Source organism: Symsagittifera roscoffensis, chromosome 4 (genome assembly GCF_963678635.1).
Source record: "Symsagittifera roscoffensis chromosome 4, txSymRosc1.1, whole genome shotgun sequence".
NCBI classification, from domain to species: Eukaryota; Metazoa; Xenacoelomorpha; order Acoela; family Convolutidae; genus Symsagittifera; species Symsagittifera roscoffensis.
Window position 1 is genome coordinate 17,977,330 of NC_087065.1, and position 13,758 is coordinate 17,991,087.

Below are 13,758 nucleotides of genomic sequence, written 5' to 3' on the forward strand. Positions count from 1 at the left end.
GTTTTGTCCATTTGATTACTAGCGTCAGCTTAGTGTATTGTTACGAACTTTCTTTTTTTCCCTAAGCTAACTCGCAAGTAAAAGTGTTCACTTAAGTTAAGGCAAGCGCTTTATTGTTTGAGTGTCAATGAAAGAAGTGAAGGCACTTATTGAGGTCCTTGATTTTTGGGAAAAATTAAACTTATTCACGTTCCAGTTTATAAGTGCATAAGAACGAAGTGATTTTCACTCATATATGTCGTAATGATTTTTTCAGGAAACAGTCTTGAACTTTGTTGACGGGCAAAATCGATTTTTCTCGCTTTGAATTGATTTTTAAGTTTGTTTCCGATGAAAAGTGTAGTCATCAAAATCGTGTTTCTAAAAAAATGGGTTTTATTTTTCTGAATTGCCAGCAGATTAAATATTTTCAGTAATTGATCCAATTTTCTCTGATTGAGATAATTTTTTGAAATAAGTGCTATCAACAAGTCAATGGGAAAGCAGTGTAAATAGCTTAAATTTGAATATTATTCAAGAAAAGAGACTTTGATAGTTATGCAGTTACAGAGCATGACATTACTGAATTGACCGAGTGGGTATTGCACGCGTCTCTTAACTTGAGGGTGGTGTTTTCGAATCCCACGTCGGTCACTGTTGGAGGAGTACCACTGTCATCCACCTCCTAAAAGTGCGAACCGCTACGCTGAAATGGATGAAATCCACCTCCCCAATGGTTGTTCCTGCCTTGAGTGGTACTGGGGGATAACGAAGTATATCTAGGATTAATTTCCGATAAATGTTTTCTAGATTTTTGGATCCAAATCCCAATTCAAAGTGGCAACAAATACTAAAGAAATTCGAATCTTTAAAAGTCACTGAAGGTGGCGAAGACTACTATATAGTTCTTGATCATTTAAAAAAAAATCCATGAAAAGTACTAAAAAATGTTCACGCTCAAATATGATTTTTTGCTGTTTGACTTTTGATTTTTTTGAAGTTCAGTTCACTTATTTTGTTAAAGGAAAGAAACTTCATTATCGAAGAGCAAAATTATAAAGGTCACGAAATCATGATCAATTTTAAGTTTCAAGAGTGGATTTAAATTTCAGATTTCCCAGCGGATTAAATAGTTTACCTATTGATCCAACTTCGTTTTTCTATTGATCCAAATTGGGTTAAAATTGTCAATGACTTGTTCATGATTTCAAAGAGCTTTAAGGGCATGAATTTTTACTTTGCAATTCGAAAGTTGAAGTTTTTTTTTCTGTTTCCTTGCGTGTTTTGACTCTTTTAAAACTGTCTGTTGCCTATGTTTATGAAACATCACTTCATGTCTTGCACTTGCCAAGTTTGTGTAAAGGTTTTGCATCTGCTTGTTATTTGAAAGGTCTTGGTTTTGAGTCCTGTTTGCTATTGGCTATCTTTTTTAAGCTTTTTAATTTCTCTGTTCTAGTTGGCGTAGATTTTGTTCTTTCATCTAGAGATCATTTTAGTCCTTGAGTGTTATATTTTGGTTTCTATTAATTGTATATGTAGCGACCGCAGTTTGAAAATATATTTTTTAGCTTCCTCGTTTCGACTAAAGCTCTGCTAGTTTCGTTTCCTAATAGTAAGCTTCATTTTTTGGCTTCTTGCGTGTGGGTTTTAAATCTGTTGCCTTAGTTTTCTATAGTAATTTTCTGATTTTGTCAGGTTTGTTCTATTTCTCTATGGTCATCTTTCCATCATATTTGAGGCATCTTTCTAAACCACCAGTGAAAACAGATCTTTCATTTGACACAACAATAATTAAAAGAAAACGATAACTAAGTGTAATGAACGTGTTGAAAACTCTTGTATAGGTCTTGGTGAAGTTTTTTTTAGGAAAAAGTTTTAAATGCTCTAATAACTACTGATGTGTATTCATACATTTTAATGCATTTATGAATGCGGTTAGGTATATATGCACTTTTTGAATTCAATTGAAATTCATCTGCTGAAAGTTACGTAATTAGCGCTGTCCAAATACGAACGTGGAAATGGCACAATAAAAAAGTGGAACAATTTCTAGTTTCGAAAATGGAATTTGATTTTTCGATTTCCAGCGAAATTAAAACTTTACCTATTGATCCAGTTTTTTCTAGTTGGGTTAATTTTTTCATAAAGTGCCGGGTTTTTTAACAAGTATTGTTTTTTTTGTTTACTTGCGTTCATTACTCTTTTGAATAATTGAGTTTTCGTACTTAAGTTTGTCTGCTCAAGTTTTGTCGACTTAATTGCTACATCACCAATTTTTTCTTGTGCTAATAGTATCATGGTAGGTGCGAGTGTTGTTGTTCATTGTCGTTTAAGGGGGACTTGAAACTTGAAATTTTTCATAAAATCAGTGTGCTTCCTGCTCAATTGGTTGTCGCTTTGTCGGCTTTGTTTCCGCTTTGATGGTTTAGTTTCGGGGCTAATTCAAAAAACTTCTTGCGTGACATGCTTGCTTAAAATTCCTGTTTGATAGAAATAAGTATTATGAAAATGTGTGGGATTGGGTTTTTTCTTGAGACGCTTTGGAAAGTTTCAATTTTTGCAAAATTTTTAGGTTTTCTCAAAAACAAATTTTGTTTTCAAAAAAAGGAAAAATAATGGAAAGACCACCTGCTCCGTTGTCTGCCTTGCATATTCCACTAGTCTCTTTTTACTTAAACCCTCTGTCTACAGCCTTTGAAAAAATCTGTGGCGGGAATTTTATATCCATAATTTTTGGATTGTGAAAAACTACCCTCTCAAATCTGAGATTTTGGTTTCAATACTTAGAACGAGTTTTCTAAGTTCCGCTGCGCCATTTGCTACACACAAACGTTTTTACACAAAGTTATCGACTTCGGAAAACTTTATTTGAAAATAACCTGAGTTTGTTTTTTAGCTGGTTTCGCCTCTGTGTTGAATATTTTTTTGTTTTGATTTTTGACTGTTTGATATTTAGACTTATTGATATTGTTGCAATATCTCGATTTTGTTACACTCGACTAGTGGCATTGTTTTTCAGCAAACGAGAGGGTCAAAACGTAATCAATTGCTAGCCTTTTTATATGCAGTTTTCAGTTATTGCGTTTTGGAGCAAACAAGAAGTGTTTTTTTTCGCTCTGAAAGATTTATGATTATTTTTTCTCTGTATCATGAGATTTGCGTAGCTTCGCTTTGTCTCTGTTTAATTTCCGTTTAAAACTCTTGGTTGTGCTGTGAGGAAAATTTTTCGTGATAATCGTAGTTTCCAAAGTTTGCTCTGAAAGGAGTTTAAATTTCAGCGCCTGTAGATATTCAAATTGCTCCTTGAATATTCAAAATAATAATATACATCATCGAAGATCTAGTAATAGAGTGTAAAATTTCGTCATCGAACTTTATTTAGATACCTCTTCGAAGCAGTATATTCGTAGTTCAAGTGGAGCTGATGACTTCATTGGTATGCTCAAGAGTGGGTTCTCGACCGATTCCATCAGCGAGGATCTGAACGTCGCGAGACTTCACGTGATGCTGAACGTCTGTCCGATAATTCAGCTCGAGTACTTCTTAGATTTAGACATACCTAATCAGGCGCAGAATGCCAGTGATGTTGGAAGTGAATTACAGACTATAGTTAACATCGGGATGCAAATATCGAAGTCCAAACGGAGCCAAACTCCTGTAATGAACGGCTCTTCTAAGAGTCCAAATCAACAACCGCAATCTCTCTCTCTAGTGCAATCTAATGGAACAAATGAGCAAACAACCCAATCGGGAAGTGGAAGTATTAATCCAGTCCCAGGGTCGGTTGAAGAAAAGCAACTGAAAGACCATATCATGATGCTGCAGTCAAGTGGAAAAGTCAGGTTACGTAATAGGTTACGTCATGGCCAAGATATTGCCAATTCACAGAACTTTCCGAACCTTGAGAGTTCTTTCAGACCAGTTACAGCACAGCAGCAGACAGTTATTGCTAGAACTGCTGTCCCGAAGTTAGCTCCAAAGCTATTCAACCAAATTAGTGGATCCATATCGATGAACAGTAACGGTCAAATGGACAAAATTACTTTCGGAAATCATTCTAACGGACAACGAACTACTTTAGTTGGGTCTAACGGAAACAATGGGCAATTTATGAACGCCTTTCCAGCTGTTCAGACGCAAAATCCCGCTAGTTTGAGACCGATTGATGTCACAAACAAGGTCGATTTCATTGAGTTGAATCAACCTCAACCAGGAATGCAGCAACCGTTCATGGAAAGACAGCAGGTTTTAGCATCGAGCGACGATAACTCGATAAAAGACATCGTTGAGATAGCTCTTAAATGTGCCGATGTGAGCGTTGGAGGAACCATTAAAGCTTCAAATAATGATACTAGTATGGATATGCAACCTTTAATGTGCAGTACACAAATTTGTCCGAATGACGCGAATACGAATGGAAAACATAAAAGCGTGAATACTGGTAATGTGAATATTATTAATGCAACTTGTGGGTTTCTACCGCCAGTTCACGAAATTTTGGCTACTCCGAGCTCCTCTCACCAAAGACAACAGACGGCGAGTTTGACTGTGGTGCCCCAAGTGCGCTTTCTGCCCGGCCACTCCAATCACCTGACAGATCTGCATCACTTCGATACAGCTTCGAATGACTCATTTTTATCCAAGCAGTTAGACGGAGAGGTAATTTTTTGCAAACACAGGTCATTTTTAATGGATCGCTTTGACGATACGTTTCAGCTTTTGAGTGAATTGCATGTCAGAAATTCAAAATTGGGTTTTTAGAAAACGTTTAGTATTTGAAGGCTATCTGGAAGCCAAAGTATCAGTGCTAGAAATTTCTTACAGCCAGCCAGTAGCGTGCCGAGGGAGCGAAAAGGCGGGTGACACCCCCCCCCCCCCCCCCCCTCAATTCTGGTTGCCAAATTTTTCCAAAGGGTCCCCCCTTTGGTATAGTTATAGTTTTACGACATCCATTATTTGCTAACCAACCTCAAAATCTTTCTAAAGGCGCCTTTGGCGCCAAATGAATAATTTTGAGGGGGAAGCGTGCGCCGAAAAAACGCAATTTCTTGGTCATAATTTTCGAAAAAGTGCCTAAAAACGCCTTTTTTAACCTGTTTTTTTTTTAAATTTGCCTCTCGGAAAATGAAATTGTTCGACATAAAAAAAGGTCGGCTAAATTTTCAACATATTTGGAGAAACCGCCCCGCCCCTAAAAACTTCTGCGCACGTCACTGCGTACAGCATAATCTTTCGGGTTCAATTTTGAAATTAGGTTTTCCAGTCCGATTGCTATAATTTGCTTCGCTCCAGCTACTCGATTGAAGAGAAAAGCAAGATGGATGAAATGTAGCTATTGATAAGGTTTACTCAGATTCGATTGTTAAGTGTTTGATGTCTCGATGATTTTTTTTGGATATTCATGCTCAAAGTTGATTTTTCGCGGTTTGATTTTTTTTAAAGTTCACTTCATTTCCTTTGTTAAATGAAGGCAAGCTCTGCTATCGAACAACAAAAGTGAAAAGGTCACGAGAAACGTGAATGACTATCACATTCAAAAATGGTTTTCAATTTTTTGAATTCCCAGTGGAATAAAATAAATTACCTATGGATCCAGTTTTCTCTAAATGGGATAAAAGATATTTGAAATTCAAAGAGTTTCAACTTGATATATGTTTTTTTCGGAAGTTGAAAAGTAGACAGACTTTTTCTACCAATTTTCTTTTCTGTTTCCTTGTCTTTCAACACTGTCTGATGGTCATGTTTAAGAGTCGATGAACGTAGTTCAGACCCTTATAAAGGTCGCGATGATTTTTTCAGAATAAGTCTTAAATTTGTTCAGGCTCAAGTTTCCTTTTTCGCGGTTTGGCTTTTGATTTTTTTTTTAAGTTTGGTTCATTTCTTTGTCAAAAGAACTGCGAAACTGTATAGATCTCGAAGTCGTGATAGACTTCTAGCTTCGAAAGTGGTATTTTTTCAAATTTCTATGGAAAGTAGAAACTTTTTTATTGATTCATTTTTCTCGATTTAGGTTAATTTTATCAAAAAAGTTGCAGTCATCAAGTGCTTGAGAAATCAAAGAGCTTTAAGCGCATCAATTTTTTTCTTGGAAATTCGAAAGTTGAGACTTTCTCAAAAAACACGTCGGTATTTTTTCTGTTAAACAGGTTCGGCGTTTGTTGTATCGCCTCAGTAGACTTATGATGCACAGCTGCAAGTGAAAATGTTTTTGTCTGTTTCAGGAGGGATGAATCGTTAAATTTTTACATTTTTTTGCCTGTTTTTATTATGCCTTCTTATTTTTGTATTACCAATTTTTTTGATCCTACAGCTCCGCTTTCGGCATAAGAAGCATCGACCCAAGTTTTTTGCCTTAGTTGCCGTTCGGTCGTTGGTTTTCAGTGCTTGTTAAAGCTGTCCATGAGTATCGTCCGAGATAAATATATAAAATTTTATGGAATGTTTTGCTCCTTTTTCAGTTTATTTTTTTGAATTCCTTTTTTTTCTATTCAGTATCTCGTAATCCAATGTTTTAATTATATCGCTAGTCATCTTATCTTGCACAATTTGTCGGGTAAGTTTTTTTCAATGCTTTTGACTTTTCACGAGGGGGATAGGTCGTAAAAATTGAATATTTTTTGTCTTTAGTTTGGTTTTGGGGTTAACGAGGGTCGACCCAATTTTTTGCCTTAGTGGCCGCTCTGTCATTGATTCTTCATGCTGGTTAAGGCTGTTTATGATCATCGCTCAAGGCAATTTTTAGCTTAATTTTTTATGAAAAAAAATTTCAATCTTTCATTGTTTTTCAATGTTTTGTTGTGCAATTTTTTTCGCAAGTGTTAAAAAGCTCCGCTTCGCCTGTGTGTTTCTTAAGTGATTCATACGGTTTACCTTGTCAAATGGCATTCATTGAATCATAAGTGTGTTAGAAAATGGCTGGCTCGTGCCTGCCCTTGAAATAGTATCAAAAATATTGTGGTTTTCTACAGCAAATTTTTAAGTGTCAATCATCCACTTAAGCCATTTCTAAATGTCCTGTTGTTTTCCTTCCGATTGTTTCATATAGTTCATTTGGCAAAAGGAAGCCAACTTGCGCTTTGCAATCACGAAATGATGATTAAATTCAGAAGATTAAGTTACTTCAAAAATTAAGTCACTAGTTTTTTATCAGTTTTCTTACCTTGAATGACACTTTTCCAACGGTCTGTTGGGAATGTTTTTTTTTCGCCATAATACCACTGGCATGTTTTTTTTGTTTTTGCTCCGCTTTGCCTCTGTGTTTTATCTTGATCTTGAGGTCGTTAACAGTTGAACCTGTTTAGATTGCGGAGATGATGAATGAAAACAGCATTGATGTCGTGAACAAACTTGACGCTTTCTTGGACGCCGGAAGCTCAAACATTAGTGAAGCTTCCATATTTCGAGAATAAATTTGCCAAAACTCGAACATACTTCTGAAAACTGTTAGATTTAGTAATTAGTATTTAATTGAATGGATTATTGATTAACTGTTTCATGAAGCATGTTTAGCAGATATTAGTTTCTTCTCTTTATTGTGACAGTTTTCGTTTGAAATTTTAATCTAGTCGTCTTTGCATCCTTTAAAGAACTACGGCAAGCGATTGCAAATGATAGCAGGCGCACTGGCATAATCAAGGCTAAATTTTAACACGAGACAACAGCTTGATTCTGTCAAGGTAACTTTTTGTGCCAATTTATTTTACAAGATTGCAAATCGATTTTGACTTGTAACTTGACGATTTTTAAAGTGGCCTGCTATTGTACTATATAATCGAACTAGTTCTTTCGATGCATTTTCTGACCACGAGTGGGTTTGTATGCGCTCTTTTTCATTTTCTATCTCGATGCAACTAAATTGTGTACATCATTTGTTTTTTGAAGCTATTGATGCTAATCAATTCAAAGAATTAGGTTCGCTGTTTTGAAGCCAAGTGGGAAAGTTTTGGTTTTGGTTATAGACAACATTTCAAACGAGGCCACGCACGAGCCAATTTGAAACATTACCAGTTGTACAGTTAATTGAAAGTTTTTTGACCCATGTGAAATATCTCCTTGGTAGAAAAAGTGAACAATTTCCCTCCTGATTTTTTAGGGAGGATTGTTCATTTGATCCGTTTTTATACGGACAACAACTGAAGCCATTTGCCTTTTATTTCAAATCAAACGAAGTCTCGCAAATTAATGCAGCAGTGCGACCATGTTAAAAGCCTACACAAGATTTGTGGTACCGAGAGTAACTTATGCATCCCAAATATGGTTCGTTAGTAGAGCAAATATGGAACAACTTGAAAGGTTTCAAAAAATTGCAATGAGCTGGATTCTGGGGTCAAATAAAAGTTACACGGTAAGGCTGATGGATCTCAAACATATCCCTCGAAGCATGGAAATCGAAAAGCACGATCACTCGACAATTTTCAGGGTCGAACTTTAAATATCAAAACGCAGACTACGAAAAATAGACAAATTTTGTCGGTGACCAAAACAGCTCATCTGTCTCGTTCAAGCCTGTCGCAATATCAATGCAGTTCAAACAAAGCAACCTTAGCTAATATATATCAGAATTTCTATAAGAATTGGTACAACTACCCAAACAATGCATATGTAAACTTCTATAGATGTCGAGGCTGCAATATATGTAACGAACTGAGAAACAGATAAAATTTTATTGGACTGTAAAAGAGTGAAATCTCCTAGAGCTATCGATCTGAAGTCTATTCTACTACTACTACTACTGGAATTTCCGAAAAGTTTAAACTGCTAATGAAAACTTCTCCTAGCTATTTTCCTAAAAATTTAAATTGATGCCATCATGTTTTGTATTTTTCTTGAGCGATTTTAACTTTTAAGAATAATGAGACGTTTATCAGCTATGAACGTAATGAAGACTCTCATATAGGTCTTGCTGATTTTTTTTCCATGAATTTGTTCACTCTCAATTTTGATTTCTCGGTTTGACTTCTGATTTCTTTAAAAGTTCAGTTCATTTCCTTTTTGAAAAAAAGGCAAACTCCACTATCGAACAGTAACAATATAAAAGTCACAAAAAAGTGATCGATTTCTAAGTTCGAGAGTGGATTTTAGTCTTCAGTGTTCCCAGCAGAGTTTTTAATTTACCTATTGATACATTTTTCTCAAATTGAGTTAATTTTAATTTTAAAAAACACCAATCACAAAAATTTGAATTTCAATGAGCCAAAAAATATAGCTAGACTGTAAAATATTATTGCTAGAATAGTTTTATTTTTGTTTTGTTGATGAAATTTGGAAAAGCCGTTTTCAATTCACGGATAAATTGTGCAATATTAGAGTTTTTTGTTGACTTTTCATTTTTTGTTGTCTTCATTTTCCTCTCATTGACAAGAAAGAAACGCAGATATCACAGTCTGAAAGTTTCGTTTAGCTATTATCAAGTTTTATTGATTTTAGTTGATATTTTTTAACGCTTGCGATCATAAAGCGTTTTTAGTAAGGAAAATAGATTTTTTAGGGTGAACGTCTAATGTAATAGAATCACTGAATCATTTAGTTGCTTGATTTGAAATCATTTTATTGACTTAAACGACACATTTGGCATAGAAGATACGATACGACTACGCCTGGGACGCAAAGTTCTGAGGCTTGAGTTTGGGTAGGATTTTTTTATCGTACTAAAAGTTTTCATTTTCAAAAAGTTTGTCGACTTATCGTTTGTCTGACTATTTTCGGACAATCTTTTTTGTCGGTTTAGTTGCTACATCGAAATTTCCTTGTGCTGTAAGCAGTTTTCATTGAAGCTGAAAAAGTTTTTGAGTTAATCCTGTAATTTGTAGATTTACTACTCCTGATGTTTTGTCTGACGTTTTATTAGAAGACCAAATTTTTACGCCCCTCTCTCCAAAAAGACGACAAACGGAGAAACGTTTTGATTAGCCGTGGAGCAAAATGGAAAAAAAATGATCGCTAGAATAGCTTTATTTTCGTTTTCGGCTTAACGAGGGTCGACCCAATTTTTTTTTGCCGTAGTTGTCGCTCCGTCATTGTTTCTCCTTGCTTGGTAAGGTTTTTTATGACCATCTTCTGAGACAAAGATATGAAATTTTGTAGTAGATTTTTTTTGGAGTTTTTTCAATTTATTTTTTTCAGCTTAATTTTTTTGAAAAAAGACTTATAATGCAAGGTCTTAATTGTTTCGCTAGTGAATTTTCGCTAGACTGTTTATGATCACAGCCTGAGACAAAGGTATGAAATTTTTGTAGCTAATTTTTTCGACTTTTTTCAATTCATTTTTAGCTTGGTTTTTTTAATGAAAGAATGATTTCCTTCTTTCAATGTTTTCAATATTTTGTAACGCAATGTTTGAACTGTAGCGCAAGTGTTTCGAAAGTAGATTTGGATTCTTAGATTTTCCAGGGGAATAATTTTTTCACGTATTGATTCTGTTTTTTTTTCAAGTTGGATTACTTTAATAAAAAAATTGTCAATCTTACTAGTTCAAAAATCTGTGTGGCCATAATTTTCTGTCTTAAGTTCGGAAGATGCATTTATTTATTTTTTAGAAAATAATTCTCTAGTTGTCTTAATCAGTTTCACTACTCCATTCATTACTCTTTTGCAACTGTCAGTTGGCTTTTTTTGAACTCGACATCACTGAGTGTGTACCTAACCTGTAACTAAAGTGCATTAACTTAACTAAAGCTAAATTGATTAGGCTAGCTTCTGTTTTAAGCAAGGCAATCCTGATGTGATAGTCCAGTGTGTGCTTATGAGGCCCGATGCATGAATTTTTTTTTCTAAGGTTTAATCTCTTGTAATGTCTTTATGCGTTTGTGTGAAGCTATAGAGCTTCTTTCAGCCGCTGGTATGTGATGTACAGTTCACCTCTGTGCGATAAATTAATGACTACTCATTCACCTGATATCCCGAGTTTGAAACCTTTTTGAAAATTGCGATTTTAGTGAAATAAGTGGCGTGAAATGGAATAGCAGGACACAATTAGGCAACCTATCAAGACTTCTCTCACACAAAGAATGTCAGCGTAACCAATGCATAGTTTATAGACATGGGTTGTTCAATACCAGCTTTGATGCTCATCCGATTGTTTTTCGGAAGCGAACCAAACTCTGGTTTACGAATTTGAAGCTTATAGTTCGCAGCAGAGTGAGGTATCTTGAGGCTAGATCGATAAGAAGACCAGTGGCTTGTGTTCCATTAACCAGCAAAACTTTTGCAGTTCAACTGCCACCAGCCTTGTCGTCTCGACATCTAAAGTCCCATGTCATTTTACACAACAGTTGACGGAACCTTGGTTTTTTTGTTGTGCGAGATTGGTCGTTGTCAAAATCAGTTTGTATTTCAAGCCAAATTAATCAGATGATGACTGAAAAAGGAAACATCATTTTTTGAAAGGAAACATCGGTTTCAAATTCTTAAGAGTCTAGGAACGTTGTTCAAACTCTTATATTGGTCGCGATAAATAGAAGTTTTAGTTATTGATCCAGTTTTCTCAGATTGGGTTAATTTTTATCAAAAAATGCCACTCATAATTTGTTCTAGAAATTCAGAGAGCTTTACGGTCATCTATTTATTTCTTTTAAATTCGAAAGTTGGGAATTTTTTCAATAAACAAATCAGTTCTTTTTTGTTGACTTCTGTTCATCATTTTTTTTTGCAATTGTCTGCTGGCTATGTTTTCTATGACAAGCAACATAAAGGTTCATAGCGTTATCTCAATTTGAACACCAATAACGTAAATTTTTTGTATGTTTTTGCAGATTTCTAAAAAAAAATTTTACGCGATATACAGCTTAGGTCACATTTTTCTCCACTGACGTATTATTCTGTATCCTAGAAATAAGTTGATTAGCAAACTAATTAATAAAAGATTCTAAGCAATAACAAAGACAGCCGGCTACTGTGCAAGTAGCGCAGAATGTTCCGACCATGGTCTTTACAAAACTACGTTTTTGAAAGTTTTTTTTTCAAATAAAAGTAGTTTTTTCTGCTGGGTGTTATCTGATGTAAATGTACAATTTAGGCATATTAGACAGTCATAGTAATATAGGCCAATTGGACAAAAAAAATTGTAGAGAAATGACAATAAAAAAAATAAAAGTTCCCAAAATGAAGCTAAAAACTCCAAAAACTAGTTTTAATTGCTTAAAATTAGGTTTTAAGGTCTTAAATTAGGCATAATTCAGCTGTTGTAACCCTGCTCGTTTGTTTTTTTTTCGCTCGAATGAAGATAAATAAATCGAAAATTTCAAACCGGTTTTTCTCGACAATGGGAAAATTTTTTGAAATTCTTAAGAGGGTTCGAATCATGGCTGAAAAGGCTTTTATATGATATATCTCTTAACCCAGTCCCATGAATATTTGTGGTACCTGATTTTGCGTGGAAAACAAAAAAAATTGTAACACCCGAATACTAAGTTCCTCCCCATTTTTCAAATGGTCGGAAAAAATTTGCTCAAACAACTACCAATTGCTTCATTAATAAATATTAAGAAGACAATTTATTAGCTATGCTTAAAATGAATCAATAAGAAGTGAACTATCTCACGCCAAATTTTTCCGAAAATTACAAATCAGTTTTTCTCAATATAGAATTGTTTTTGAAAGTTGAAAACATCAATCAAAATATGACTGAAAGGACTTAAATTCCAATTTGACAGAAAACGTGTTCTGAAAATATCTGGGATTGGGTTTTCTTATTAATTTTTTGGAAAAATTTTTCATTTATTCAAAAATTATTCAATCGTTTTCTAAAAAGTGTTACCAATGGGAAGTCCGCCCACTACACTGTGTTCTCAAAAACTGGCCTCCCAGATCTTAGATTTTGGATTCAATAGATAGAATAGGTTTTGGGAAGCTCCCTGCATTAGCGGCTACGCCAAATTTACTTACACTAAAAATCCCTCAGAAAAGTCTAATTTTCGATTTTTTTACCGTTTTTTCAAACTTTTTGACTTTTCTCGGAAACTACCCTCCCAAAGCTGAGGTTTTGATTCCAATGGGTAGAACAGATCGTGGAAAGCTCCCCTGCATAAGCGGTTACGACAAAAATTTTTACACAAAAAGTTATGACCCTCGGAAAGTCAAATTTTCGATTTTTTGATCATTTTTCTAAATTTTTTGACTACTCTCAAAAACTATTCTTCCAAATCTGAAATTTTAGTTTCAATGGGTAGAATGGGTTATGAGAAGTTCCCTTGCATAAGCAGTTATGCAGAATTTTCGTGCACAAAAAATATGACCCTCGGAAAGGTCACTGTTTTGGTTTCTTGTACGTATTTTTTAAACTTTTTGACTCTTGTCGAAAACAACTCAATATGATATCAAGGGTTTAATCGAGGCGACAAGTTGTGAGAAGCCTCCGGGCATAAGATGCAGCGCCTTAAAATTTGTACAAAAAATGTCTCTTGGAAAATTCCAAAATCACGAAAATTTTCATTATTATTTAAGAGCAACAACTAATTTTCTGGCTGAAACCCAACTCTAAAAGTTTAAAACAGGGTACCTTCAGCTTTAGCTGGGCCTCTAGTATGGTATATCAGCCAAGCGCATCGGACGTGTAAAACTCCAAATAGAAAGTTCCTTCGCACTTCGTGGTTGCAGCAGTTTCTAAGCTGCAAAATTGAGCAATGTTTTGTAAGCATTTGAGCTCTCGCTCACAGAAATTTTACAAAATAGCAATATTAGAAAAGTTTTGAAACGCTGGCTTGTTTTCTGTGAGGACCACCAACTCACTAACTGCAATAAACAAGGAAGGAAATAGAAATTAAGTTTGATTGTTGGCTTTAA

The 13,758-nt window shown here is 34.9% G+C and overlaps 1 protein-coding gene across 1 annotated transcript in view; it reads left to right on the forward strand.

The window, feature by feature from the left end:
* The window catches only part of LOC134844638 (uncharacterized), a 564,381-nt gene extending 556,871 nt beyond the window's left edge, over positions 1-7,510 (forward strand). Inside the window, exons 11-12 of the mRNA XM_063861429.1 lie at positions 3,362-4,638; positions 7,281-7,510. Of these exons, the coding sequence (XP_063717499.1) occupies positions 3,362-4,638; positions 7,281-7,388 (1,385 nt within the window). The 3' untranslated portion in view covers positions 7,389-7,510. The remainder of the gene's footprint in view (positions 1-3,361; positions 4,639-7,280) is intronic.
* Positions 7,511-13,758: the final 6,248 nt, after the last annotated feature.